Here is a 26,747-nt window from a genome sequence, read left to right as displayed (position 1 = left end):
ATTGTTCATTATCATGCTGTGATAATTTTATAATGTTTATTTGTATGTGAGAGTCAACAATTGTTTACTCTTTTTTATATTTTCTTGATTAATAAAATGTTTCATACTTTTTATGAAATGGTTGTTATATTTGTGGCACCATAAAAATCCCCCCTTTCCAGTTTTATCTAAACATTTCCAAATGAGGGTGCCTTTGATCTACTGAATTAGTGTGACTATTTCAATACATCTTACTGATGTGGATTCTTTGGGCTTCTGAGCTCCTAAAAGTTCTTGCGCATAGAAGGCTTCCTCTAATAATCTTTCATAGCTGATGCTGATGGGAACGACATAAGTATCAAATACTTCTCCTTTTAAGAATGGCTCCATAACAGCATTCAAAAGCCCTGAAATACAAACATAACCTATTACAAATTTCCTTTATGTTATTTTCTTTATTTATTTATATTTAATTTGTTTTTTACTAAGCACAGTTAATATTTTCAAACAAGCAGGGCAATGGCAACTATTATGAAGAAGAAAAGTTATTTTCCATTGTTATAAGCTGACATATAAAGACATTTTATATTTTTTAAGATGATACATGCCACCATTTTTCTTTGTCATTGCAATGAGTTTCGAGACCTCGGCAAGGGTACCAAACTTACTACTGATATGGGCAAGCCTCTTAATACACATCTGCCAAGATTTCTCAATAAATACACTGTAGCTAAAATTGTATTTTTCTATAGGCACTGTGGTAAATTATAACTGTTTGCCATTTGCTTTTTGGGTTTAGCACTGGGGACACTGGGCTTTCTTCCCTTTTAGAATATTAGCATTTGGAAGAACCAGCAGTAAAGCCAACAAAGAACGTGGTGGGAAAAAAGGGCTGCACTCCATAAGAGCATAAGAGTAGCACTAGCAGATAGTGCGTTCATCAATGGAAACACATCTTTCATTAGAGTACATGGGCTACCATTGTTGTCCCTCTTGTGGCAAAGCAAATTGCTGTCTCTGGTTTTAATATTTTCTAAATTTAAAGGCCCAGGACAAACATGCTGTAAATGGGTGTCAGGAAAGGATAGGAATTCCTTATCTCTATATTTTTTCCAAGCATCTCAAAGTGTTGAAGCCAGAACATTAGCATTAGAGCCAGGTAGCTGAATTTGGATTTCCACCCTATACAGCTATGGCATGTGACCGAGAAGGCACCACCATAGCATGAGAATCTCTTTACTGCAGCTAGTTGAGCTTCCTTTTCTCCCTTTATAGCAAAATGAGAGAGGTGAGGAAATAATGGTATTTCTGGATTGGAAGCCACATCCGTGGTATCATAAATAAAACTTTTGATAAACCTGTTTAAAGTCTAATTCCAGCAGACATTTTTTTGGTTGTTTTGGATGAAGTGGGGAAAATTTAAAACGCAGGTTTTTATTTTTTTCTGTGACCCCATTAGGGAGATTTTCCTTACTTCCTCTCTGTGATGCTTTTACAAAAAAGGTGTTTCTAGAGGTCATCAGGACAGGAAGAAATTATCAAAAATTTAAACAATGGGTTTGTTTTATTAAAGGCAAATAGGATGTTCACTTTGCATCGGAAGTTGCACTTTGCAAGGAAGTTTTTCCCAGAGTTTAACAAATGTGGTGGAATTTCACATTGCAAAGAATGCCCAATCACATGCAAGGGAAATAAAAAAAAAAGCAAGATTTTTACTTTCATATGATTGGACCTTCACCTTATTCAAAAAGCTCTGGGAAAAATCCCCTTCCAAAGTGTAACTTCCCTTGAGAAGTGAAAAGTCAATTTGTTAATTAACCCCAATGTTAGTAGCTCTGGTGCTTCCCCACTGCACCAAAAAATACATGTTTTGCCTGAGTCTCTCTTAGAGAGCTTTCCCATCAGTTACTGCGCTGATAGAAAGGGAGGGGGGAATTCCCCAATAGGGACACATATGTTAATTAACAATTTATAGAGACTTTAAACCTTCCTCACTCTATCCAAAACTAAATTTAAAAAAGTTAAGAAAACGTACAAAGTGCTCCTTTTTGCAGCTGTGGCATACTAAAACTAAAAAGCTAAATGACATGTACAAGGTAGATGATATTAAAGTGTATGTAAACCCTCTCCTATACCCAGTGAAGTGAATAGCCTTAAATGATACACATAGATGAAATAAATCTCCCTACATAAGTTTTACATGTATATCTGCTGTCTTCAGCTTTATATATTCTTTAGAATTCTAACATTGTGTTAGAATTTTTACTTCCTCATTCAGCAGTAGGTGTGAATTCTTGGCATACACTGCGTAACAGCTGATTGGCGGAAAGGCGCACACTCCCCCCCCCCCCTCCACATAGGCAGAGGCTTGCAGAGCTGTGCTGTGACAAGGCAAGCTCTCTGCTAATCTATTTATAGCACCCACCCCGACACAAATTTCAGGCTAGTTTTATCTCGGATGTTGAATAACTTGTCAGAAATTATCATGCTGATAACAGAGGAGCGAAACAGCAGAAAGACACAGGACTTAGAGCTTTGGAGAGAGATAAGTAAACACTACATAAATATGTGCCCAGGTCAGATTTCATGAATCGGGTTTACATCCCCTTTAAAGTATTACAGTCATTAGTGGATTACTGAATACTTAATTTATGTTGTAGTTAAAAAGCATTTGCTGTAGGACCCCTTTCACACTGAGGCGCTTTTCAGGCGTTTTAGCGCTAAAAATAGCTCCTGAAAAGCACCTCTCATGCCTTCCCAGTGTGAAAGCCCGAGTACTTTCACACTGGGGCGGTGCACTTGTGGGATGGGAAAAAAAGTCCTGCAAGCAGCATCTTTGCTCCCAAAAACGCCCTGCCCATTTAAATGAATGGGCAGCGCTGCCTGCAAAGCGCTTCAGCAGCGCCGCAACACGGGCGCTTTTAACCCTTTATTCAGCCCCTAGCAGGGGTTAAAAGCGCCCCACTAGCGGCCGAAAAGTGCCGCTAAAACGACAGTAAAACGCTGCTAAAACTAGCAGCACTTTACTGCTAACGCACCCCCCGCCCCAGTGTGAAAGTAGCAGAATCTGAAAGAACACAGAATCTGTAGTAAATTACATTTGTGTCAAACCTTCCAAATTTTACTGTTTTTTTATAGTCAATCTTACAGAGCTATTAAACTGAAAAGCAAACATTTATTATATTGAAACTTACCTAAGATATGATGGCTGCATTTGTTTTCTTTTTTTGGCTTTCTTTCTTTTATTTTCACCTAGTGATCTGGACAGTAAGTCTGATGTTTTTCAACAGAACTAGCTCTTCTGCAAATGCATCAGTTAAGAGTATTGAGACAACCCATCTATCATTGACAGGTGTGCTTAAAATGATCAGCTTGTATTTATTTGTGTGAAACCTTTATCCCCAAAGAAAAAAAAAAAAAGTTTGCTGTATCTGCTTTTTTACGTGCATTGTGAGCTGCAGTTTGGCTTCAGTTTGTTAGTGTATCTAAATCTAACACTCCCTTCTCCCTACTGCTGTCCAAAGGTGCCCACTGTGCTCCATTCACAGTGATGGCACTCTAATACAGGAGGTGTGTTACTGGGCAGATCACCAGGTGAAAACAAAGGGGAAAAAGCCTAAAAAATAAAACTATGCTGCCACCACATCTAATGATTGGTAAACTGCATTCTATACATTTTTGATTTTGGGTTTAATACTGCTTTGATCATTTGTTTGTATTTCATTTCTGACAAGCAGTAAATTGCAAAGTTACATTTTTATATATTACAAGATAGGATAGAGAAATGTGCTAAAAGTTTTTAAAAAATTAAAATATTGTCTTCTCTTATGAATTATACAATCAGTTATTTTATAGTGGAACTGCTACTGCACTACCAATATCAATCAATATCAATCTATACATACCAAGCCTTGGATGTATAGTCTTGCCTGTCCTGCTTCTTTGACCTTCAATGAAAAACTCCAAAGGAGCATATCCAGTCTATAGAAGAAAGCCTTTAGTTATAATACAATTCATACAAAACCAGATTTGATTGATTGTTGTTTTGCCCTTATGAAAGCATGTACTGTATCTGTAGTCTGTAGTCAAATATACAGGAAACAGATTAGCACCAAAGGTGAACTGCTGATGTTACAGTACACATAAATGCCAATGGACTACTAACTACTACAAATACTATTACAGGGAACAAAGTTGCATCAGAAGCATTACAATTAAGGGAAACTAATTTTACTAATTTTAGTATAATTGCAATTCAAATAAACAAGCAAGTAGTAAGAAACAGGATTATAGTAGAGACTATTGTAGATTAATTACTGGATTAGATAATACTCCAGCTTAATGCTGACAAATCTTTGAAGTTAATGAGTTCTGAAAACAGGTTTAATAAATATATTTCCATAAAACATTTAACATAAAATGGATGGCATTTAAATTCCAGTTTATTTGGTTGGATTACTATGCCTATCACCCAATTACTGTTTTTGTTTAGTCTTCAACTCATGTTCTTCTCTTGGCTAAATGAATGACCAATAAAACTTCAGTGTTCACCATAATAATATGATACAAAAAAAGCAAAAGATTTTCCAGATTTCCTGGTTACTGTACCTTATGTACTGCTCCGAAATCTTAAAGCAGAACTCAAAGTAAATATATAAATATGTATATTTTTAAACGTAATTAACTATACATTAAAATACTGCTACAACCCCTGGCAAAAAGTATGGAATCACCACTCTTGGAAAATGTTCACTCAATTGTTTAATTGTGTAAAAAAAATTAAAAAACTACTTACAGACATGCCTTAACCACTTGCTTACTGGGCATGTAAACCCCCCACCTATCCAGACCAATTTTCAGCTTTCAGCACTGACGCATTTTGAATGAAAATTGCGCGGTCATAAAACACTGTACCCAAACAAAATTTTTATCATTTTTTTCACCACAAATAGAGCTCTCTTTTGGTGGTATTTGATCACCTCTGCAGTTTTTACTTTTTATTAAAAAAATGTAAAAAAATGAATTTTTTTTTTTTATATTTTGTTATAAAAAATTTAAAACAGGTAATTTTTCTCCTTCATTGATGTACACTGATGAGGTGGCAGTGATGGGCACTGATAGGCGGCAGTGATGGGCACTGATGGGTGGCAGTGATGGGCACTGATTGGTGGCAATAATGGGCACTGATCAGTTACACTGATAGGCAGCACTGCTAGGTGGCACTGATTGGCACTACGGTGGGCATTGATAGCTGGCACTTGTGGGCATTGATAGGTGGCACTTGTGGGCACTGTTAGGTGGCACTGTGGGCACTGTTAGGTGGCACTGTGGGCACTGTTAGGTGGCACTGTTAGGTGGCACACTGATGAGGCAGATGTGCCTCTTCCACTTCGGGACCGATGTCCCTCACATCTGAGCCGGTGATCAGCTTTTTTTTCTGACAGCGTGAGTAGAAAAAAAAACAATTAACGATCTTTTGTTTACATCATGTGATCAGCTGTCATTGGCTGACAGCTGATCACATGGTAAGGGGCCCCCCAAGTCTCAGTGACTCGGTGATCACAGCGCGCCCCGCGCGCTCCCTGCAGGGCGCGCGCCGGGCGCGTGCACAGGGGAGGGCGTCATATTCGACCATAGAGCGGATGTCAAGTGGTTAAAACTATTTTCATTTAACATTCTAACCTTCTGGCTTTAAGAAAGTCTTCATACATTTCATTTGAACAGCACCAAACAAAAGTTCCAGCATCATCACCCTGCCCAATGCAGATTCGTAATTTATCGCCGAATACCACTTTCATGCAGTCATCCACAGTCCATGATTACTTTTCTTTAGCCCATAGCCCACTGTAAACTTGTTTTTTTTTTTTTTTAGGTTTAGGTGATAATGATGGTTTTCGTTTGGCTTTTCTGTATGTAAATTCCATTTCCTTTAGCCAATGTCTTACAGTTCGGTCACAGACATTGACTCCAGTTTCTGACCATTTGTTCCTCATTTGTTTTGTTGTGCATTTTCTGTTTTTAAGGCATTATGTTTTCTAACTTGCTTGTCTTCCTTGCTTTTATGTCTTCCTTGGTTTACCAGTACGCTTCCCTTTAACAACCTTCCCATTTGATTGGTACTAACGAAAACCATCATTAACCCCCCTGGCGGTATTCCCGAGTCTGGCTCGGGGTGGATTTTCAATACCAAAAGCGGTATCCCCGAGCCAGACTCGGGATCGCATCGCAGGATCCATGTAGAGGTTACTTACCTTGTCCCCTGGATCCTGCGATGTCTCCCCGCTCTGATCTGCGATCCGCCGTGTCTCGCTCGATTCACAGTGCTGAGCACCATTCCCTGCGAGCGTTGCGGCGGAGTTCGGTGCCAAATTCAAAAAGGTAAAAAACACAGTATAGATACAGTATACCGTAATCTTACAGATTACAGCACTGCATCAAATAATTACACACCCCCTTTGTCCCTAGTGGTCTGTCCAGTGTCCTGCATGCAGTTTTATATTATGAAAACTGTTCTTTCTGCCTGGAAACTGGAGATTGTCCATAGCAACCAAAACCGTCCCTTTACATCAAAAGTGGTTTTAGACCAGCTAGAAAACAGCGATAATAAATTAGAATCACTTTCAGAATTGAGCGATAGCAATTTGTGGGGAAATCCATCATCAAACACTAAAAGTAACAAAATTGACAATTCTGCAACTGAGCAAATTTCAGTGGTTTTGATTTGATTACATTATTGACTATTTTTTATTATTATTATATTATTATTTGTTATAATTATTTATAGTTATTTATTATATTATAATTTTTTACTTCGTTTTTCAAACTGTATCATACCCGGGATGTCTACTAGACTCTGGTTTAGACAGATTTAAGTGAGTTTTTCCGAAGAATTACAGGTCTACAATAAAAAAACGCCAAATTTCTGGGCAAAATAATTGTACCGATTTGAGCATCAAAAATCTGAAATAATCATACCGCCAGGGAGGTTAACACCTAAACAGATAAAAACAAGGTTACAGTGGGCTAAAGAAAAACAATCATGGACTGTGGATGATTGGATGAAAGTGATATTTAGCGATGAATTACGAATCTGCATTGGGCAGGGTGATGATGCTGGAACTTTTGTTTGGTGCCATTCCAATGACATGTATGAAGACGACTGCCTGAAGAAAACATGCACATTTCCACACTCATTGATGATATGGGTTTGCATGTCAGTTAAATGTACAGGAGAGATGACAGTCATTAAATCTTCAATAAATGCAATAAATGCACAAGTTTATATTGAGATTTTGGACACTTTTCCTATTCCATCAAGTGAAAGGATGTTTGGTGATGATGACATCATTTTTCAGGGTGCAATCTGATGCAGATGTTTGTTTTAGAACTGAAAAGTACATGGTGATTCCATAATATTTTCTTCAGAAATGAGTGATTCCATATTTTTTTTTCCTCTGCTTGATCTGTAAAAACAACTGACTACAGCTTTCTTTTTCTTTTTTTTAAGTGTTTCTTAAAGCCAGCAGGTTGGAATGTTAAATGAAAATAGTTTTGAGGCATGTCTGCAATTAGTTTTTTTTTCTTCACAATTAAACAATTGAATGAACATTTTCCAAGAGTGGTGATTCCATACGTTTTGCCAGGGATTGTAGTACCAAAAACTCAAGTGCACAGAGCACTAACTGGAGTAGTCATTTGTTTGTAGTTTAAAACTAGGAGAGGGTTGGGACTGTGGTGCCCTACAGAATATGTGTAACTGCACCGAAGACCCACTTTAAGCCATTGTCTATGAAAAGGCAAATAAACATGCTGAGTGATATGTTCTAGAAGGTCTTTAACTGGAAGGTCTTTAACATGAAACTGATGGGTCAAGAAAAAAATATACATAATGCTTACCTTTTTGTCTTATCCAGATTCATACGTTAAATTAATTCAACTTCAACTATATGAATTACAAACTTTAGAAACAGTTAGTATGAATTTACTAGGGAACTGACCCGTATCATAGTCTTCACATATTCTGAAAATACTGCCCAATAAAGTTTGTTCCCCTGAAATGTACGTCTTATGAAAAAGGCACCGGATGAGCGAAGGAGATGTCCAATAAGTGTCATGTGACTGAGATCTAAAGGAAAAAATAGAAAAAAAACAAAAGAATTTGAAGCCATTATCTAACCACTTGCCAACTGCTGGCCGTCACATGACATCCTGGGCTTTCAGTGGTGATATCTGAATGATGCCTGCAGCTACAGGCATCATTCAGATATCAATCTTTTCCGCCGGCGATTCCCTTCACCGTAAGAACAATCATAGCGGCTGTTTAGCCGCTTGATTGTTCTTACAGGCAGCGGGAGGGGACATTCCTTCTCCCGGGTCGCCCGTACGATCGGCGACCCAGACAAGGATTCCACCACAGGTGGAAGTTAGCCATAGAGATTTCCGAGGGACAGATGGTCTCTATGAATCTCAGAGGCCTGGGCGCGACATTATGAAGTCACGTCCAGGTCGGCGGAAGTAAACAGAGCCGGGGACTCAGCAGGAAAGGCTTTTCTGCCTAGAGGAGAGATGTGGGGTCTTATAGACCCCCTATCTCTCCATAAAGAGGACCTGTCACGCACCATTCCTATTACAAGGAATGTTTACATTCCTTGTAATAGAAGAAAGTGATTAAAAAAATATTTTTAAAGGAAAAGTGTAAACATTTTTTTTTTTTTAATTAAATAAACAATAAAAATTAAAAATTTAAATGCCCCCATCCCCTACGAGCTCGCACGCAGAAGCGAACACATACGTAGGTCATGCCTGCATATGTAAACAAACTTCAAACCACACATGTGAGGTATCACCGCAAACATTAAAGTGAGAGCAATAATTCTAGCACTAGACTGTGACTCTAAACATGTAACCTGTAAAAAAAAAAATCAAAATGTCGCCTATGCAGATTTTTAAGTACTGAATTTTGGCATCATACCACAAGTATGCGCAATTTTAAAGTGTGATCTATTTACTCTGCGTATCATCATCTGTCACATTATACAAAAAAATTGGGCTAACTTTACTGTCTTTTTTTTTTTTTTTATTCATGAAAGTGTTTGAAAAATTGCTGTGCAAATACCGTGTAACAAAAGTTGCAATGACTGCCATTTTATTCCCCAGGGTCTCTGCTAAAAATATATATATAATATTTGGGGGTTCTGAGTAATTTTCTAGCAAAAAAAAGAGGATGTTTACATGTAGGAGAGGAGTGCTGGAATTCGTCAGGTGGGCAAGTGGTTAAACACTCCAATCTCTGTACTGGAGCGGCAGATTTGTTTCTCTTTAATTGATTTTAAGCACATTGTTACATTTATAAATATATTTCACAGTACAAGGTAAATAAACAAACAGTTTACTATATCTCCAAGTGTTTAGTAGACTGATGCCGTGTACACACGAGCGGACTTTACGGCAGACTTGGTTCGACGATCGTTCCGACGGACTTTGTAGCGTAGGTGCGCCGGACTTACAAACGGACGGACTTGGACATACACGATCACACCAAAGTCCGACGGATTCGTACGTGATGACGTACAACCGGACTAAAATAAGGAAGTTGATAGCCAGTAGCCAATAGCTGCCCTAGCGTCGGTTTTAGCCCGTCGGACTAGCATACAGACGAGCGTATTTTTCGACCGGACTTGAGTCCGTCGGAAAGATTTGAAACATGTTTCATTTCTAGGTCTGTCGAACTTTTGGGAAAAAAAAGTCAGCTGGAACCCACACACGATCGAATTATCCGACCAAGTCTGCCGTAAAGTCCGCTCGTGTGTACGCGGCATGACAAGCATCAATGGCTGTGGCTGTGATAATGCTGACCAGCACAGTATGTACAAAATTCACCATACAGATAACCCTTCATTTTAGGTGTCAATAATCACTGATTCTCTGCCGATGGATAGTGGCAATTAAAACACTTTATTACTTACATCTTTTAAACTTTAATCACGAATTTGAATTCCATTTTGGATACAATAAAAGATTTTACCAATATAATTTCTTTTTAGAACCAATTACTTCGCTGCTAAAAAACCCCATTGGTGAACTATCCCATTTTAGGGTACACATAGATTAGCCAATCTGGCTCTCTACTTGCAATTGGTGAAAATTGCAGTCAGTATATAGTGGAAGATCAAATACAAGGTACAGTATATACAGTATAATGTAAATATTATATAAATTATATTCGTAGAACTACAGTCTCTGGTATGAAACCTAATTGGTCATTGGATTTAACAGCGCATTATAATTAATTTTTTTATATACAGTGCCCAGTGCATTAGCAAACATAAAAATAAGCATCAAATGTATAATAGTGGCGCAAAACTAAAATAAATGTTGTGAAAAATTGTGCGTGAAAAGTGAAAAACTAAGAGAAACTTACAGTGGTGTAACTAGAACCTTCAGGGCCCCGGCGCAAGAAACCATGAAGGCCCCCCCCTGAACCCTAGCACCCTAGCCAGAGCCTTTTCCTCCGAGTCCGGTGTGGAACTCAAGGGCCTGGTCACAGGTACGACCTTTGTGTGCCCTGTAGTTCCCCCACTGGTATCAGTAGTTTTTACATTTTTTTTTTACAAATTTTAGGAGCCCCGTTGGGGGGACTTTGGTGAGATATCAGAGGTCTAAACAGACCTCTGATGTTACACTTTTGAGACAAAGAGGAAGACTGAGGACACAGCCCCCAATCTCCTTCTCTGCAGCCTCAGCTACATAGAACAAATGGACAGGAATAGCTATGTACAGAGCTTCCTGTCCATCCATAAACTGAAGCATAGCAAACGCAGTTTAGTATATGCCACAGTTATGAATGGACAGAATCAGTGATCGGTACAGATCACTGACTCTCAATTCAGAAAAAAAGTGGCCAGTAAATTACACATTTAGCGGCCCATTTCCCACTCTCCGTCATGACAGACCCCCAGCATCAGCCAGAAGGAGGGGGGATGGGGGAACAAGGCAGAGCTGACACGGGGGTCCAGGAAAGAGCACACAGGGGCTGGAGAGCACACCTTGCTGGTACTGCTGTATCCACCCCCATCTCCTGACCCCACGCTGGTACTGCTGTATCCCCAAACCTCCAGCCACCCCACACTGGTACTGCTAGACCCCTATCTGTCCTCCAACCTCTCCACGCTGGTACTGCTGTACCTCCCCCCTGGTGTCCAGTGACCCCTGCTGGTACACCCCCCAAATGGCTAGGTATTCAGATTTCCTCTGTGTTTTCTGCCCCCTCCTCCATCCTGGCACCCTACCTGCCAGCCAGCATGGTCTGTAGATGGGGTTCCTGTTCTTAGGGGAGGTGGGGTTCCTGTCCCTAGACAGGATGGGGTCCCTGTCCCCAGGAGAGATGGGGTCCTGTTCTCCAGGGCAGATGGAGTTCCTGCCCCCCAGATGAGAAGGGGTCCCTGTCCCCAGGTGAGAAGGGGGCCCTGTGCCCAGGGGAGAAGGGGGCCCTGTGCCCAGGGGAGAAGGGGGCCCTGCCCCCAGGTAAGAGGGGGGCCCTGCGCCCCGGGGAGAGGGGGGCCATGTGCCCAGGTGAGAGGGGGGCCCTGCACCCAGGGGAGATGGGGTCCCTGTCCCCACATGAGATGGGGTCCCTGTCCCCATGTGAGAAGGGGTCCTGTCCCAGGGGAGATGGGGTTCCTGTCCCCACATGAGATGGGGTCCCTGTCCCCATGTGAGAAGGGGTCCCTATCCTCAGGGGAGATGGAGGGGGATATGTGATGGTGTGTGGGGATGGGGTCATCTCACTCACCATGACCAAGCTGCAGGCTAGGCACTCATCCATGGTGGCCTAGGCTCCCTCCAGCGTGCTGGACGGGCGATCAGCATATCTCCAAGGAAGACCTGTCATCATCTGTGTATGACAGGGGAGGAGGGGGGAGGGGGGGACTGGCAGACAAGCCTGCGGTGTCCTCCCCGAGCCGGCTCTCATAGGGCTGCCCTGCATCTGTGTCCTTAAAGTTTGTTGGCCTGGGAGAAGCATGCAGTGCAGTAAGAGCCAGACTCAGGGGGCGGTACTCTGGCTGGGGAGGACCGAACCCGGACTGAGCAGGAAAGGGGGATCCTGAGGAGCCGACCAAGGACACAGGTCATGCAGGGAATGCACAAAGAGCGGCCAGTGCGGTAGTCAAGCATGGAGCTCTGCTAGTCACCCCCACCTTCAGCCACCTGTGCGCAAGGTGCACTGGTACTCCTATGCTGCAGATGTAGAGGGGGGCCGCATGGGCCCCCTGCAGCACAGGGCCCGGTGAATTAGGAGAAACGGCTGTTTATTAGTTTGGTTACTGAATTTTCTTCAGTAGTGATTATTCCTATGAGGGCTGAAGCCAGAAGGTATTTACAAACAAAGGTCTTAAAAGGCCCTAATAAAAATTGATATACTTAAAAAGCAAGGATGAGCTCAAGGTTTGCTGTGAACACAGTTTTGGACCAAACGTTGGCTGTTCGAGGATCCATCTGAACACCTGAATTTTTGCTGATTTGGTGGGGGCCAAAAGTCATACAGTATATAAAGTTGCAGTATCTCTACTGCTGCCATTTATGACAGCTTCTTTCCTGTCAATCACTGCCAAGGAAGCAGCGGGTGCATTGCGACCAACTGGGACCCATTGTGTCCTTAGCAACCAGTGATAACATCTGACCCCATTAATTTACAGCCATGTAACAAAGACAGGGCCATATTTGGGCAATGACATCAACTTGCAGACCCTGCCCCTTTGTTTACTCTTAGCAATGGCCTGGGGCCCCAGGAGTTGTTATTCACACAGGCACTGATGGGATCAGGTGTGTCCATCGGTCAGTGGGATTTTTTCTTCTGGTGGCCATTGTTCATCATGATTGATGTGGCTCTACATCGGGGGGGGGGGGCTATATCGGGGGGTCTCCCTTATTGTTAAAGTGTTACTAAACCCACAACAATAAAATCTATATATGCAGTAAAGCATGCTTATTATACTCACTCCCAAACCTAAGGGGTTAATCCTCCGCTTTGTGTAAAAAAGTTGTTTGATCCTGTCTTCTCTGATCCTTCCCTTTTACTTACCTCAATACATCTGCTGATAGTACAGAGCCTTGGGGGCACTCTGCACATGCTCAGTTTGGTGTGTATTGCTAGAGAGTTGTTTTTTTTTTTTTTTTTTGGGAGGGTGCACGTGATCAGCACAGGGCCAATCACCACTGTCCAGACAGAGGGTCAGGGGTCATGCAGCCTCATAAGACAGTCAGAGGTGAAATAATACTCCTCCTACAGGCTTTATCAGTGCTCGGCTGAACACTGATATAAGTCACAAGACTGCTCTAAACTGCTGATGAGAAAAGGTATTTAGCAGTTTATATTTACTAAAATAATTGCATTTACATGTTCTGTGTGAGACAAGATATAGTGAATGCAGAGTTCTGGGTTTAGTAACACTTTAAGGCTGGGTTCACACTTAGTGCGGACGCGGCTCACAGCAGGGGTCCGGTGTGTCCCTGTTCTCCATTTCAGGGACGAATCAGGCCCCAATTTTTGCCTGAATTCAGACCTGAAACAGAGCCAAAAACGCACAGGACCCCTGTGCAATCCACTCCGCGGCCGCCCCGGAGATGTGTGAACATTGAGAGCCGGGCACACTCTCCTGTCATGCAAATTGGATGTGGGGAAACCCGCATCCAATTCGCACTAGTGTGAACCCAGCCTTAAGGAGCCTTTTCGAATGCCAATAAGTCTCTTCATCTGTATCGCTCACAACACTGTGCTGTGATAAGACTAACAAAACCAACTACAAATCAAAATCACCATACAGACAATGGTATTAATCGTGTTATGCTAGCCATACACCTGTCGAAAAACGTACACATGGTCATGAGAGCAAACGATTTTGCCATCATGTAATGACTGAAATTTGATCGATAAATCATTTAACTGACATAAATTAATCAATTTTTCATTTGTTTTGTCACATAAGCCCAGTGCAAACTGTTTGGGGCGAGAAACACATTAACCTTTCAATTTATAGTCCGTTCGGCTGAAGTTTTCCAAACGTTTCCTTCAATTTCTCGGCTCAAAAACGTCACAACCGATTTTCAATCTGTGCTTATTAACTAGACGATAAACGAACAAACTGTTCAAATGACAGATTTTCAGACGATTTTTCGTATAGTGTATGGCCAGCATAAGTCTCTATGCACTTCAAAATATATCAAAAAATATACCACGCTGTTGCTCAAAATGAAGTATATAAAGCAGCTAGCACAGCCAAAGACAAATAGCAAAAAGTAACCCACAAAGAAAATGCAGCGCTAATATATACAATCACAAAAATAATGATAATAATTGCGTGACCAAATATAAGTGATAACACAGTATGAGTGTAAAAACACAAATTGGATATAAAGACAAAAAATGAATCAACAACTGAAAAACAAAAAAACAAATAAATAAATAATGTTCACCAATGTGAGGGAAAAAAAAGTGTACAAAACAAGAGGGGAAGGATTGAGTCAAAAAGTCCTGATGTAAATGTACACTATCAGTAAGCTGACATCACTGAGGCGTCAAAGGAAACATGAGGCGTCAATGGAAACATGACAGAAAGGAGAACTTGCCAGGAGAACCACCACCAACTGTGTGAAGGCCTCTTAAGCCATGCAGGCTTGTGGTGATATTCACCGTTTAGAGTGAAGATATTTCGTAGACAATGACAGATCCAGGTCATTATGATCACAGATCCGGGTCTGAACAGCACTGGTCATCAGCAAGTTCACAGTGGAACATATGGGTGAAGTTCACATGGAGGGAAAGAGGACCAAAGGATATCCACGTACTCACATGATGTAATCAAAAATTAAAGAAAGGTTCCACATAGTGTGATATCGTTTAAAAAAAATGGTTTAATAAAAGGAGGGTAAACGGGAACACTCACATTTCAAATGTAGACAAAAAGCTCTTGCAGAGACATGGAATAGCGCAATGGTATTAGCAGGACTCAACCCATATGTTCCCCTGTGAACTTGCTGATGACTACTTTGATGCGATTTTTGATGTGACTTTGATCCAGAGACTGTAAGGTTGGATCAGGGCTGCACTCGGAGTCGGTTCGGGGTTGCACTCTGAATCGCACGACTTGGAGACATAGCCGAAGAGAGAGTGTTCTAAATTCTCATTCTTAACAGAACAAGGGGACATCATTTTTGGATAAGTGGAGCAAGGTCACGAGACATCCCTTCCTTCTAAACAAGATGGCCAAGCTCTAGCCATTCAGAGATAAGGATGTGAAGCATCTAAAGGCTGCCTCTCTAAATGGCTGAGGCCTTGATGAGGCAAGCATGCATGTCACTCTTCCTTGGAAGATGCAGTGAATAGCCCGAAAGTCTGCCTGAGCTCTTGTGGCCATATCGAAAAGGATGGAAATGTGGATGGAGACGTAGTATTCAGGAGCATTTTCAGAAACTCTGTAGTGCAGGAGCCGGAGCTGGTGTCGGTTTCCAAGATAAGGCTCCAAATGACATCAGCCGCATAGTGGCTCGGGTTATGCTCTTGTGAGTGCTCTTGTGAGTGAGTGCTATGGCTGGGGCCTGGGCTTGCTGTTCCCGCCTCTAATAGGCATAGTGTAGCATTCCCTTTTAGGGAGATTCATCTTTTGGAAAGCTGGATAGCACTGTAATCTGGGCCACAGTTGGCAAGCTGAGGTCCTACCTCAGGACCAGCACTGGCTAGGCCAGAAGAGGACAGTCTAGAGAACAAAGTGCAGAGCGTGCGAGTGTCGCACATTTTTACATTTGCTTTACGTAATTCGCTGGTGTCGCAAAGTGCTGCTGTGCCAGCCTCTGAATGCGAGAGATTTCAGGGCAGGTGCTCGCCCCTCTTATGGTCATGAAGAGGAACGGCTTGCGGGGGCCGGTTTTAGACCTTGCACACCTGAGACAATTTTAGCAAAGGAGAAGTTCAAGGTGGAAACATCATCCCTGATTCATAGGGGGTCCAGCCAGGTGACTGGCTTGTTTCCAATAGACTTAAAGATGCTTACCTTCATGTGCCCATTGTAGTAGACTTCCGCAAGTTCCTTCAGTTCACTGTAGGTCAAGACCATCTCCAGCTCCAGCCATTCGGGCTTTCAACATCACACTGTGTGTTTTCAGGGTCTTATTGGTTGTTATAGTCTTTATCGAAACAAGGAGCATACGCCTGCCTAGTTACATGGATGTCCTTGTCCTACTGTCCCAAGACAGAGGGCAGCTGCTGGAGCCCAGAGCTCAGGTCTTTTCTATGCTCCTCAAATTCGGCTGGCTACTGAATCTGGCAAGGAGATACCTGGAGCCCACTCAGTCTCTTGTGGGCCTCAGGGCTCAGTTCAATATAACCTTGGATCATTGCCTTGGCTCTGGATCCCAATGATTTGGATCTGAATACTCCTGACCCGGTCTTCTTCCTACCTGCGCGCCTTTCAGTGTTTAAAATGATTGGCACTATGGTGTCTACTGGTCTGAGGATCAAGTGGAAACTGGAGAAGGCGGTCTTTCTGGAAGGGGTTTCTCCAGCAGTGGGAGCCAGGAAGCAGATTTCAGGCCTTTCACCATATAACAAAAGCAGCGTTGGTGTTCTTAAGTTAGTCAATACTACGGTGGTCTCCTACGTTGGGGACTCACAGCCTGTTCTCTATTACAGAAAGTGGAGCCAATTATGTCTTGGGCTCAGAAGAATGGAGCCTACAGCTCAGCTGCGTATGTTCCCAGAATCCACAACAAATGGTCTCTACATGTGGAGGTTTTCAGGTGCAGATGCCCTGATGGATAATTGGATATGCAGTAGGACCTATGCATTTTTTCCAGTCCTGGTCAACCTCAGGTTTTCTACAGAGACTCCAAACATAGGTTGTGGTGTTAGTGGCAGTGATGCATTATCGGCCAATTAGGTCATGGTTCCCCTTGCTAGCGGAGTTCAGCTTCTGGAACCCGGTTCACCTTCTCCTCAGGCCAGGCCTTCTGTCACGGAGTACAATTCTACATCCATGTCTAGCACGCTTGCATCTGACGGTCTGGTTCTCGAGATTGGAGGTCCTCAGCTGCTCTTCCAGAGTCATCTCTGCTATCTTGAATACTAGACGAATGAACGCAGACAAAATTGACGGGAGAATCTGGTCAAAGTTGTTCAATACATGTCTGCTGCTGACAGATCATATGGTGATCTAGAAGTTTTAGATATTCTAGGCTTCCTCCAGTCAGATTTAGTTCTGGCTCTATCGGCCAGCTCCCTCTGCGTTCAAGTGTCAGCTTTATCGGCCTTCACAAGTTTTTTCCGGTCTATGCATCTTTCCTGTCCAACAATTCCCCAAGGAAGCAGCTAGGCTTAGACCTCGGAGTAAGTGGAGGTTTTCCAATGGAGTCTCCCTCTTGTTCTCAACTCCCCTTTGGGAATTGGAGTGGAGTGTTCTAGGGCTGTCTCACCTTTTCCCGGATATCAGGTTGGCATAAAAAGCCTAATGCCGCGTACACACGGTCGGACTTTTCGTCTACAAAAGTCCAACGGACGCTGACGGACTAAAGCTGGCTGGTAATCCGATCGTGTGTGGGCTTCTCCGGACTTTCAACGGACTTTTTTAGCCTCAAATCCGACGGACTTTAGATTTGAAACATGCTTCAAATCTTTACGTCGTAAGTACGACGGACCCCGAAATCCGCTCGTCTGTGTGCTAGTCCGACGGACAAAAACCCATGCTAGGGCAGCTATTGGCTACTGGCTATGAACTTCCTTATTTTAGTCCGGTGTACGTCATCACGTACGAATCCGTCGGACTTTTGTGTGGTCGTGTGTAGGCAAGTCCGTTCGTAAGAAAGTCTGCCGCAAGTCCGCCGAAGGTACGTCGGAAGTATGTCGGACAGGCTGTCGGACTTTTGTAGACGAAAAGTCCGACCGTGTGTACGCGGCATTAGAGATTGGTTCACTGGTCATGGAGAACTTTCTTACGTTCTTTCCATTTAATCGGTGCTGTTACCTATGCTTGATTCAATTCCCAAGGGTGCATCAGTCTTCGTGGGATCAAAAAATTGTTCTGCCAACCTTATGCCCCGTACACACAGTCGGACTTTCCAATGTAAAATTTGCGATCGGAGCTTGTTGTCAGAAATTCCAACCATGTGTAGGCTCCATCGGACAGTCTCCATCGGAATTTCTGTCGCACAAAATTTGAGATTTGGTTCTCAAATTTTCCGACAAAAAAATCTGTTTGCGCAAATTCCGACCATGTGTACACAATTCCGACGTACAAAAGTGCCACGCATGCTCGGAATCAAGCAGAAGAGCCACACTGGCTATTGAACATAATTTTTCTCGGCTCGTCGTATGTGTTATACGTCATCGCGTTCTTGATGTTCGGAAATTCGACAACTTTGTGTGACAGTGTTTATGCAAGACAAGTTTGAGCCAACATCCATCAGAAAAAAACAAGGATTTTGTTGTCGGAATATCCGATCAATGTCCGATCGTGTGTACGGGGCATTAGAGTTCTAACTTGCGTGGGAGAAAGCGCGCTGTGGCTTAGTTGGTTAAAGCACATTTCTAGTAAACAGGGAATCCTGATTTGACTTCCAGCAGTGCCTTCCTTCAATTTTAGGAATCCCTCAGATATTGTAAAGTCATATCTACAAGTTACAGCTTCCTTCAGGCTTCAGAAAGCCTGTTCATTCTTTTGCCAGAAAGGACAGAGAAACGTGCCTCATCCAGGCCGATAGTGGCACGGGTTATCATGGATGTTATGTTTCTTTGAATACAACTCTATGGAGTTCATCATCATCTAACATTTTTCTTTTCAGCCTGCAACAGTCACACTCTTGAGAGCCTGAGTAAAAAAAAAAAAACAGTGGGGGGAGATGTACCCAAACTGGAGCATCCAGAACCTGGTGCATCTGTGCATAGTAACCAATCAGTTTCTAACTTCAGCTTGTTTAATTAGGCTTTGGCAATAAAGCCTGGAAGCTGATTGGCTACCGTGAACAGCTACACTAGATTCTGTGTGCACCAGTTTCAGTAAATCTCGCCTACTGTGTCATATAATTTTATTTCTGAGTACAATACTACTTGATTAATGATCCCCCCTCCTTGCAGAACATCAACCTTGAGTGTATTCAAAAAATGTAGTCAAAGAAATCAAGTGTTTGTTATACGATCATGAATGCAGGTTTGTTCTTTTGAAGCTGTAGTTTCACATTGCAATATATACAATGTTGAACAAGGTGACATGTCAATATAAGAATAAAAATATTATGAGTGATAAAAATTAAAAGTGATTACCTTCTCCTGCAGCAATCACAGGAATAGCAAGGTCATAGGTGTACATAATGTATGATATCAACAAAAAGTCAATATAGCTTCGATGGCTGGGCAGCAAAATAACAGGATATTCTCGAACAGCTTTTGCCAGCTGTAGAAATAAAATGAAATTATCTTAAAGTATGTGGGCAAGTGTTATAGCAAAACCAGTCTAGATTTGAGAAAAAAAGAAGAAATTCTCAGTTTAGTTTCTCCTCGGCTGACCATAAAAACCACACAGATGCTGTAATGCTAGAACTACATTAGCTGTTTACTTGGTTTCCACTAGTGCGACTTGAGACTGCAAAGTCGCATGACAAGTCGTACCCCATTATTTCCAATGAGTACAGTTCATATCTGTGTCACTTCAAGTCGCAGCTACTTCAAAGTAGTCCCTGCACTACTTTGGTCCCTACTTTGTGTATTCTTGAGGTCCATAGACCTCAAGAATACACAGACATTTTTTCAAGTCGCATCAAAATCGCGTCAAAAATCGCTGCAAAAAATGGAAGCAAAATTGCTCGACTTTCAGGTCGCAATAGTGGAAACAACTTTAATCTCTTGCCACTAAGAGGTCTAACTACTTGTTGACAATCATTTCATTAGCAGCACATTGCAATTAGTGAGGCAGATGAGGAGACTGCCAACAGCTGGTTAAAATGAACCTGTATGCTAAAGGTACAGAACAGGCTGCAGCATTACAAGGGCCATTCCTGCATATACTGTACATTAACTTAGACGTCTTCTTCAGCAGCTAAGGATTAAAATTTTGACACTTATTCAAAGTGTCCAGAGCTATTCCCACTCTTGCACCTTCCTATTGCCATGCACACCATAGTTATATCATTACTGTGCTGCTCTTTGTTCTTTATATGGCCTGCTGTACAAAAAAGCTGTATGAAAGCACCTACAGTATCAGGATCTATTTGCTACTGCTTCATTGATTGTATAAATCTATGTCTTCTCCACCTCTTCTGCTGCTTGTTGATGCCCCCATCCCACCTGTGCCTGCGGATCTCTGGCTTCTCCACATTTCTTGCTGCTTATGCAGCATCCCTCCCATCAGTTCACCAGATCACTAGTCATCAGGGGGATGGGTCTGGCATAAGGTGGCAAAACCCCTCTCTTTTAATATGGCTATCTCTACACAGACACCCAACATGGAGCAAGGCACTCCTGGAGAAAAGATCCACTGCTGAAAACCTACAGGAACCACTGATGGCCCTTGAGTTTTTTTTATGGCACAACTTTAACAATATACGGCATTTTTCTGAGAACAATTATTTGTGTAGTCGTTGGGTTACTATTTAGGTGCGCAACCCCTTTTCACTGATCTTTTTTTACTTCCTGTAGTGTGGCTGATTGAAATAACTGCACCTCACTGCAAATGCACTACACTGCAATTCAACTCACTTCTCACTGTAGTGAGGCTTTTAGTACGCCACTTATTTACATTCTGGTCAATCGTTAACATACATATCAGCAGATAAATTACTAAGTTATAAAGGCCATACATTGCTCAAAAAGCACAACCAATAGTACTTATTTACAAAGATTGGCAGTTTCTGACATCTTTAAAGGGCAGTAATGAACACCTCTGCCTCTTATGCCGCGTACACACGATCTGATTTTCCGACAACAAATGTTGTATGTGAGCTTGTGGGCAGAAAGTCCGATCGTGTGTATGCTCCATCGAACATTTGTTGTCGGACTTTCCCCCAACAAATGTTGGCTAGCAGGTTCTCCAATTTTTCGCCAACAAATTTTTGTTGTCGGACTTTCCGATCGTGTGTACACAAGTCCGTCGCACAAAAGTCCACGCATGCTCGGAATCAAGTATAAGCTGGAAGTGCTTGGTCTTGTAAAACTAGCATTTGTAATGGAGATATCACATCACTATTGAACTTCCTTTTTATCAGCTCGCCGTACGTCTTGTACGTCACTACGTTCGTAATTGTTGGCCAACATTTGTGTGACCATGTGCATGCAAGACAAGTGCCTCTAGTTATCATACATGAATATTTAACAAGTTGTCAGTATTATAAATAAACCTCAGAAACATGAAGTAGAATTTCATGTTTAACCTAACTAGTCTTAAAAATTACCCCTGCCTCCTCCTAATACTTATGCTGACCAACATGTGTAAGAAAGATGTGTATACATTGCCATTTTCACCCCACTCCAGTCTGGTGATGTGACCTGCCTCCCCTGTGTCAGTCAGTGGCGGCTGCAGGGTAGAGGAAGGAACGCCAACAATGGATGGGTTATAGGAGTCTAGGGGTGACATCACCATTCCAGGCTGTTGTCAAGCGCTCTCTCTTCTCAGCTGCAGCCAACACTGTCTGACACTGCATCACGTGACTGGACTGACTGGAACAGGCTGAAAATAGGTAAGTACACTATATACATCTTTCATCCACACAGGTTAGCCAGCATAGGTGTTAGGAGAGTAATGGAACATTTGGACTAGTTAGGCTTAGCCTGGAATTCTACTTTAAAGAGTAACTCGACTTTTATTGAGAAAAAAATCCCCTTTGGGTGATCAATGTACATTGCAAGGATTTTAACAACCTTTTTAGAAGTCCTACTTGTTTCTTGCTCTGAAGAAAAAGCTGTTTGTTTCATTATATCAATGTGCAGAATGAATTTGAATGAGAGTGATTTTTTCATCATTAGTCGGCTAATGCACTAGTAGTGTTCTGATGAGGAAAGGTGCAAGGCCTGCATCCCTTTAGAAGTTATTGATCTTTTTGGAGTATCTCACCAAAAAAAAATTTTATTTTGTTGCAGAGGATGCCAAAAATCTGACTTGTATCTTAGTGCAGACTTCTGGGAAAATCAGTGAGCCAATTGCACAAGCAGGAAACTAGATATCTGGGGTAGTTCCGAACACCAACTGTGTACAGATGTCCTCCAGATTGCCATAATGCATTGAATTTTACAGAAAATTACAGTGCTGCAGAAATAAAAAAGGAAAGGTAATTTTTAAAAATATTCAATTACAATAAGGCTTGTGTCAAAATTGTATATGCTATTTTTTTTTTTTCCCCCATCAAAGTGGAGTTACCCTTTAATACTTATAGACCTAAAATAAATGATCAAAAATGGGAACTTGGTCCATATGACAAATGGCCCCATATGGTCCATAGAGCTACATTTATTTATTTTCAAGCCAGTGCGGACAAGTATAAAGTAATATATTTGGATGATAAATATACATATTCAAAATTAGAACCAAATTAGCTGAATTAATAATGAAAAAGGATCTGAATTGACTTGTAGCTTGCATATTTAAAGGAGAAGTATGACCAAAGCTTTTTTGGCCATACTTCTCCTATGGATCACAGGAGTGCAGTTCGTTTTGCACTCCTGTGACCTAAGTTCAGCCAACAGCGGGCTAAAGCCTGCTGGTGGCTACCGTCACTCTGCCAGTCTAGGCTGGGGAAAAATCCAGACTTCAGGATCCACCCACATGCCTGGATCGGCAGCTGGTTCAGCCTCTTAGCTACGCAACTGGGAGACTGAGCCAGCTGCTCCATCCCCAGCCCAGCACTCCAGTGAGTGCTGGAGGGGCAGAGCAGAGAGCTGTTGACCGGCAATCATGGCTCTCTGCTCAGAGCGGAAGGGGAGAACTCAGTGATCAGCACTGTTTGATTGTTCAGTTCTCACTGCAGAAGTGATGGAGGACAGATCAGCATCAGATCGATGCTGCATCCACCTAGATTAGTATAAGGCTTGTTTTTTTTAATGTCAGCATGCATAGCCAAGCTTGAAATTTTATTTATTTTTTATTTTTTTTAAATAAAAGGATATACTGTATGCAATCAAGAAATAAAGATATAACTTTACGTATTAGCATTAGAGTTAGCTGAATGCTAAATTAACATATTAGACTGACTTACCTTCTGAATGCCCTCCATATTGCATAATACTTTCCCATAAAGCCGTTTGAAGATCTTGCTTAAACTGAGAGCAAATACCCGAATTGCACCCAATTTTAAATTGTGACCCATTTCATCCAAGATTTCACAAGCCTGTTCCTGAATCACATCAAAGGTTTCTCCAGTTTCCAAGCTGATCTTTAAATATGAAGATAAGAACAGATCACAAAAAAATAACAAAGAAAGACTTTAACCCCCCCCCCCCCTGCAAATTCCTGACAAATTTGGTCATATTCATAAAACTGGATGCTGGATGCGGGGGTTTTAATCCGGTTTATGATCCAGATTTTTATGTAGTTTTCAAATTATGTTAGTATCAGTTTAAGTATATGTAATAAATTTAGGGTAATGTTTAGAGAAAGTATTGTAATTTTTGCACTTTGGTAGTTTGTTTTTCTGTTACTTTTAGTTGATGTGTTTTATTCTATGTAGTGTTTTAACCACTTAACCACATGCCAACCAGCCGCCGCAGTTGTACTGCAGAATGGCACGGCTGGGCGAAACGACATTATGTAACGTCGCTTCGCCCTGTGGCCACTAGATGCGAGAGCCTCTTTTTGAGATTTGTTGTTTACAAGTTAAAAACATTTTTTTTTGCTAGAAAGATACTTATAACCCCCAAACATTATACATTTTTTTTCTAGCACCCTAGAGAATAAAATGGTGGTCGTTGTAATACTTTCTGTCACACCGTATTTGCGCAGCAGTCTTACAAGTGCACTTTTTTTGGAAAAAATACACTTTTTTGAATTAAAAAAGAAGACAACAGTAAAGTTAGCCCAAATTTTTTTATAAGATAATGTTACGCCGAGTAAATGGATACCCAACATGTCACACTTCAAAATTGCACCCGCTCGTGAATGGTGACAAACTTTTACCCTTAAAAATCTCCATAAGCGACGTTTAAAAAATTCTACAGGTTGCATGTTTTGAGTTACAGAGATCTAGGGCTAGAATTATTGCTCTCTCTCTACCAATCGCGGCGATACCTCACATGTGTGGTTTGAACACCGTTTTCATATGCAGGTGCTACTCACGTATTCACTTCTGCACGCGAGCTCAGTGGGACAGGGCGCGTTTAAAAAAAAAAGTTTTTTTTTTATTTATTTTACCTTTTATTTTTTATTTTTACACTTTTCTTTTAAAACAAAAAAAATCTGTCACTTTTATTCCTATTACAAGGGATGTAAACATCCCGTGTAATAGAAAAAAACCATGACAGGAACTCTTAAATATGGGATCTAAGGTCAAAAAGACCTCAGATCTCATATTTACACTAAAATGCAATAATAAAAAAAAAAAAAATTTTTTAAAAATTTGTCATTTAAAAAAAAAAAAAAATGTAAAAAATGGCCCTTTAAGAGCTATGGGCGTAAGTGACGTTTTGACGTCACTTCTGTCCTGCAATGGTATGGAGACGGGTGAGGGCCATCTTCCCTTCACTTGTCGCCATGCCAAGGAAGGAGAACATCCGACTGCCTCCGCTGCTCCCGATGGCTCCTGTAAGCGGCGGAGGGCACCACAGCGCGGCGGGAGGGGGTGACCCTCCCCCACCGCCTATAAAAGTGATCTTGCAGCGAATCCACCACAGAAACCACTTTTATCTGAAAGCGGACCACTGGTCGAAGAAGAGGATACCGGGGTTATGGCAGCTAGCTGCTGCCATAACAACGATATTCCTCTTCAAACTTAGGACGTATATCAGTGTGCGGCGGTCCGTAAGTGGTTAATTGGATGATTTGGTTTATTAGAGCATAGTATTAATTCAGTTTTAATGTGTTTTATTAATTAACCACTTGCCGACCAGCCATCGCCGATATATGGCGGCAGGGTGGCTCTATTGCGTGAATCGCCGAACCGGTACAGCGGTTCGTTTAAGAGTTCGAATCGCTCCGCAGAGAGGCAGAACGGGGATCTGTCGATGTAAATAAACAGATCCCCCGTTCTGTCAGGGAAGTACAGAATGATCATCTGTTCCCAGTGATCAGGAACAGCGATCTCTCTATACTCCCTGTCAGTACACTCCCCCAACAGTTAGAAACAGCTCCCTAGGATACACTTAACCAATTTATCGCCCCCTAGTGTTAACCCCTTCCCTGCCAGTGTCATTTATACAGTAATCAGTGCATTTTTATAGCACTGATAGCTGTATAAATGTCACTGGTCCCAAAAAGTCAAAAACTGTCCACCGCAATGTTGCAGTCCTGCTAAAGATCGCTGATGACTGTGTAGCGGTACCCCTGTGAGGGCTGCTGATTGACTCTATACCCCACTGGCTACCCTGACTCTGCAGATCCTCTCTTACCTCTGACACCTTGGGTTCCATTCTGTAATGGGAGGTTATCAATGAGAAACTCACACAATGTCACTGAACCACTCAAAGTTTACTAGAGTGAATATTAAACACAATGAACAATGTGATTAAACACAAACAATAAATGACAGTTGATAATCAGTATAGATATGAAAACTGTGGATTCAATAATTACCGTAGGGAGTATATGTAGACAGGTGCACAATGGGACAAGTGTTCAATATACTCCAAAACCTACATTAAACACCTTCCCACTTCCCACTTGACCCTCAATACATACACATCAGGTTGCAGAATAATGCTACTTACATTCAATAATACAATGCAATATTTAACCTATACTCAAGGGCTCCCCCTAGGTTGTAATTCAATGTTCAAACTACAAAATAGAACCGTAATGCTTTGCAGAAGATGATAAAAGTTCCTTGACTCCAGATATCTTCAGCTAGCCTGTAGTTTAAACTGTAGTATTTGTAAACCAATAGGGTAAATGAGAGAAAGCAAACTGTAGAATAAATGGTACGTTGAAAACTGATTAACTGAAGAAATATGGCACTTGTAACTTCCTCCTTATGTGTGAGTGTACTGACCTTACAGCACAGGGAATAACAAACCCCAGAGTTAAGCTGTATGTTGCCTGTGAATAAATAGAATCACTTCTGTGGAACTACAAGTCTCACCAGCAGTCTGTAAGTAACTCACTCAGCAAACAGTGCACTTTACTGAAATGGGCAGGTGCCCTCTCACCACAATAGACTCAGAGGCTGTGAGGCTCCATCCGGACTCCCCTCCTGATGTCTCAGTCTGATGAAAAGATGGCGCAGCCGCGCTGCACCACTCCTTCTGATGGCTGAGATGCAGGAAACCTTCAAATGTCCTGGTTCTGCAAACTGACCTGCTTGCTAAGCTGGCAGGGCTTTACTCTGAAGCACCTCAGAGGCTGGCAATCCTGCTCCGCGCTGTATAGGCCGCAGTCCCCTGGTCACACACACAGACCTTCTGCTGGCAGGTATTGAATAGCGTCCAGAGAGGCTGAAAGATGGCCGTGCTGTTCCTTTTATTACTGCTCCCAGCATGCAGTGCTGCGCGCTTTGCATTGTCTGTATTGTAGTTCAGGGCTGATCCAGCTAACAGAGTCACTTCCTCCTCCAAACTACAACTCCCACAATGCTTTGCTGCGCTGCTTCTC

General features: G+C 42.0%; 1 protein-coding gene across 2 annotated transcripts in view; it reads right to left on the bottom strand.

Moving 5' to 3' along the window:
* LOC141140621 (dihydroxyacetone phosphate acyltransferase-like) overlaps positions 1-26,747 on the bottom strand; it is a 102,403-nt gene that overhangs the window by 50,153 nt on the left and 25,503 nt on the right. For both annotated transcript variants that reach the window (XM_073628006.1, XM_073628005.1), the window contains exons 3-7: positions 23,206-23,382; positions 19,286-19,415; positions 7,977-8,104; positions 3,885-3,960; positions 235-386 (exon numbers count right to left, since the gene is read on the bottom strand). In XM_073628006.1, coding sequence (XP_073484107.1) covers positions 235-386; positions 3,885-3,960; positions 7,977-8,104; positions 19,286-19,415; positions 23,206-23,382 — 663 coding nt within the window. The remainder of the gene's footprint in view (positions 1-234; positions 387-3,884; positions 3,961-7,976; positions 8,105-19,285; positions 19,416-23,205; positions 23,383-26,747) is intronic.

This window comes from Aquarana catesbeiana, linkage group LG04 (genome assembly GCF_042186555.1).
Source record: "Aquarana catesbeiana isolate 2022-GZ linkage group LG04, ASM4218655v1, whole genome shotgun sequence".
In the NCBI taxonomy this organism is placed as follows: Eukaryota; Metazoa; Chordata; class Amphibia; order Anura; family Ranidae; genus Aquarana; species Aquarana catesbeiana.
The sequence above is the reverse complement of the archived record's forward strand: the minus strand, read 5'-3'. Positions and strand labels throughout refer to the sequence as shown.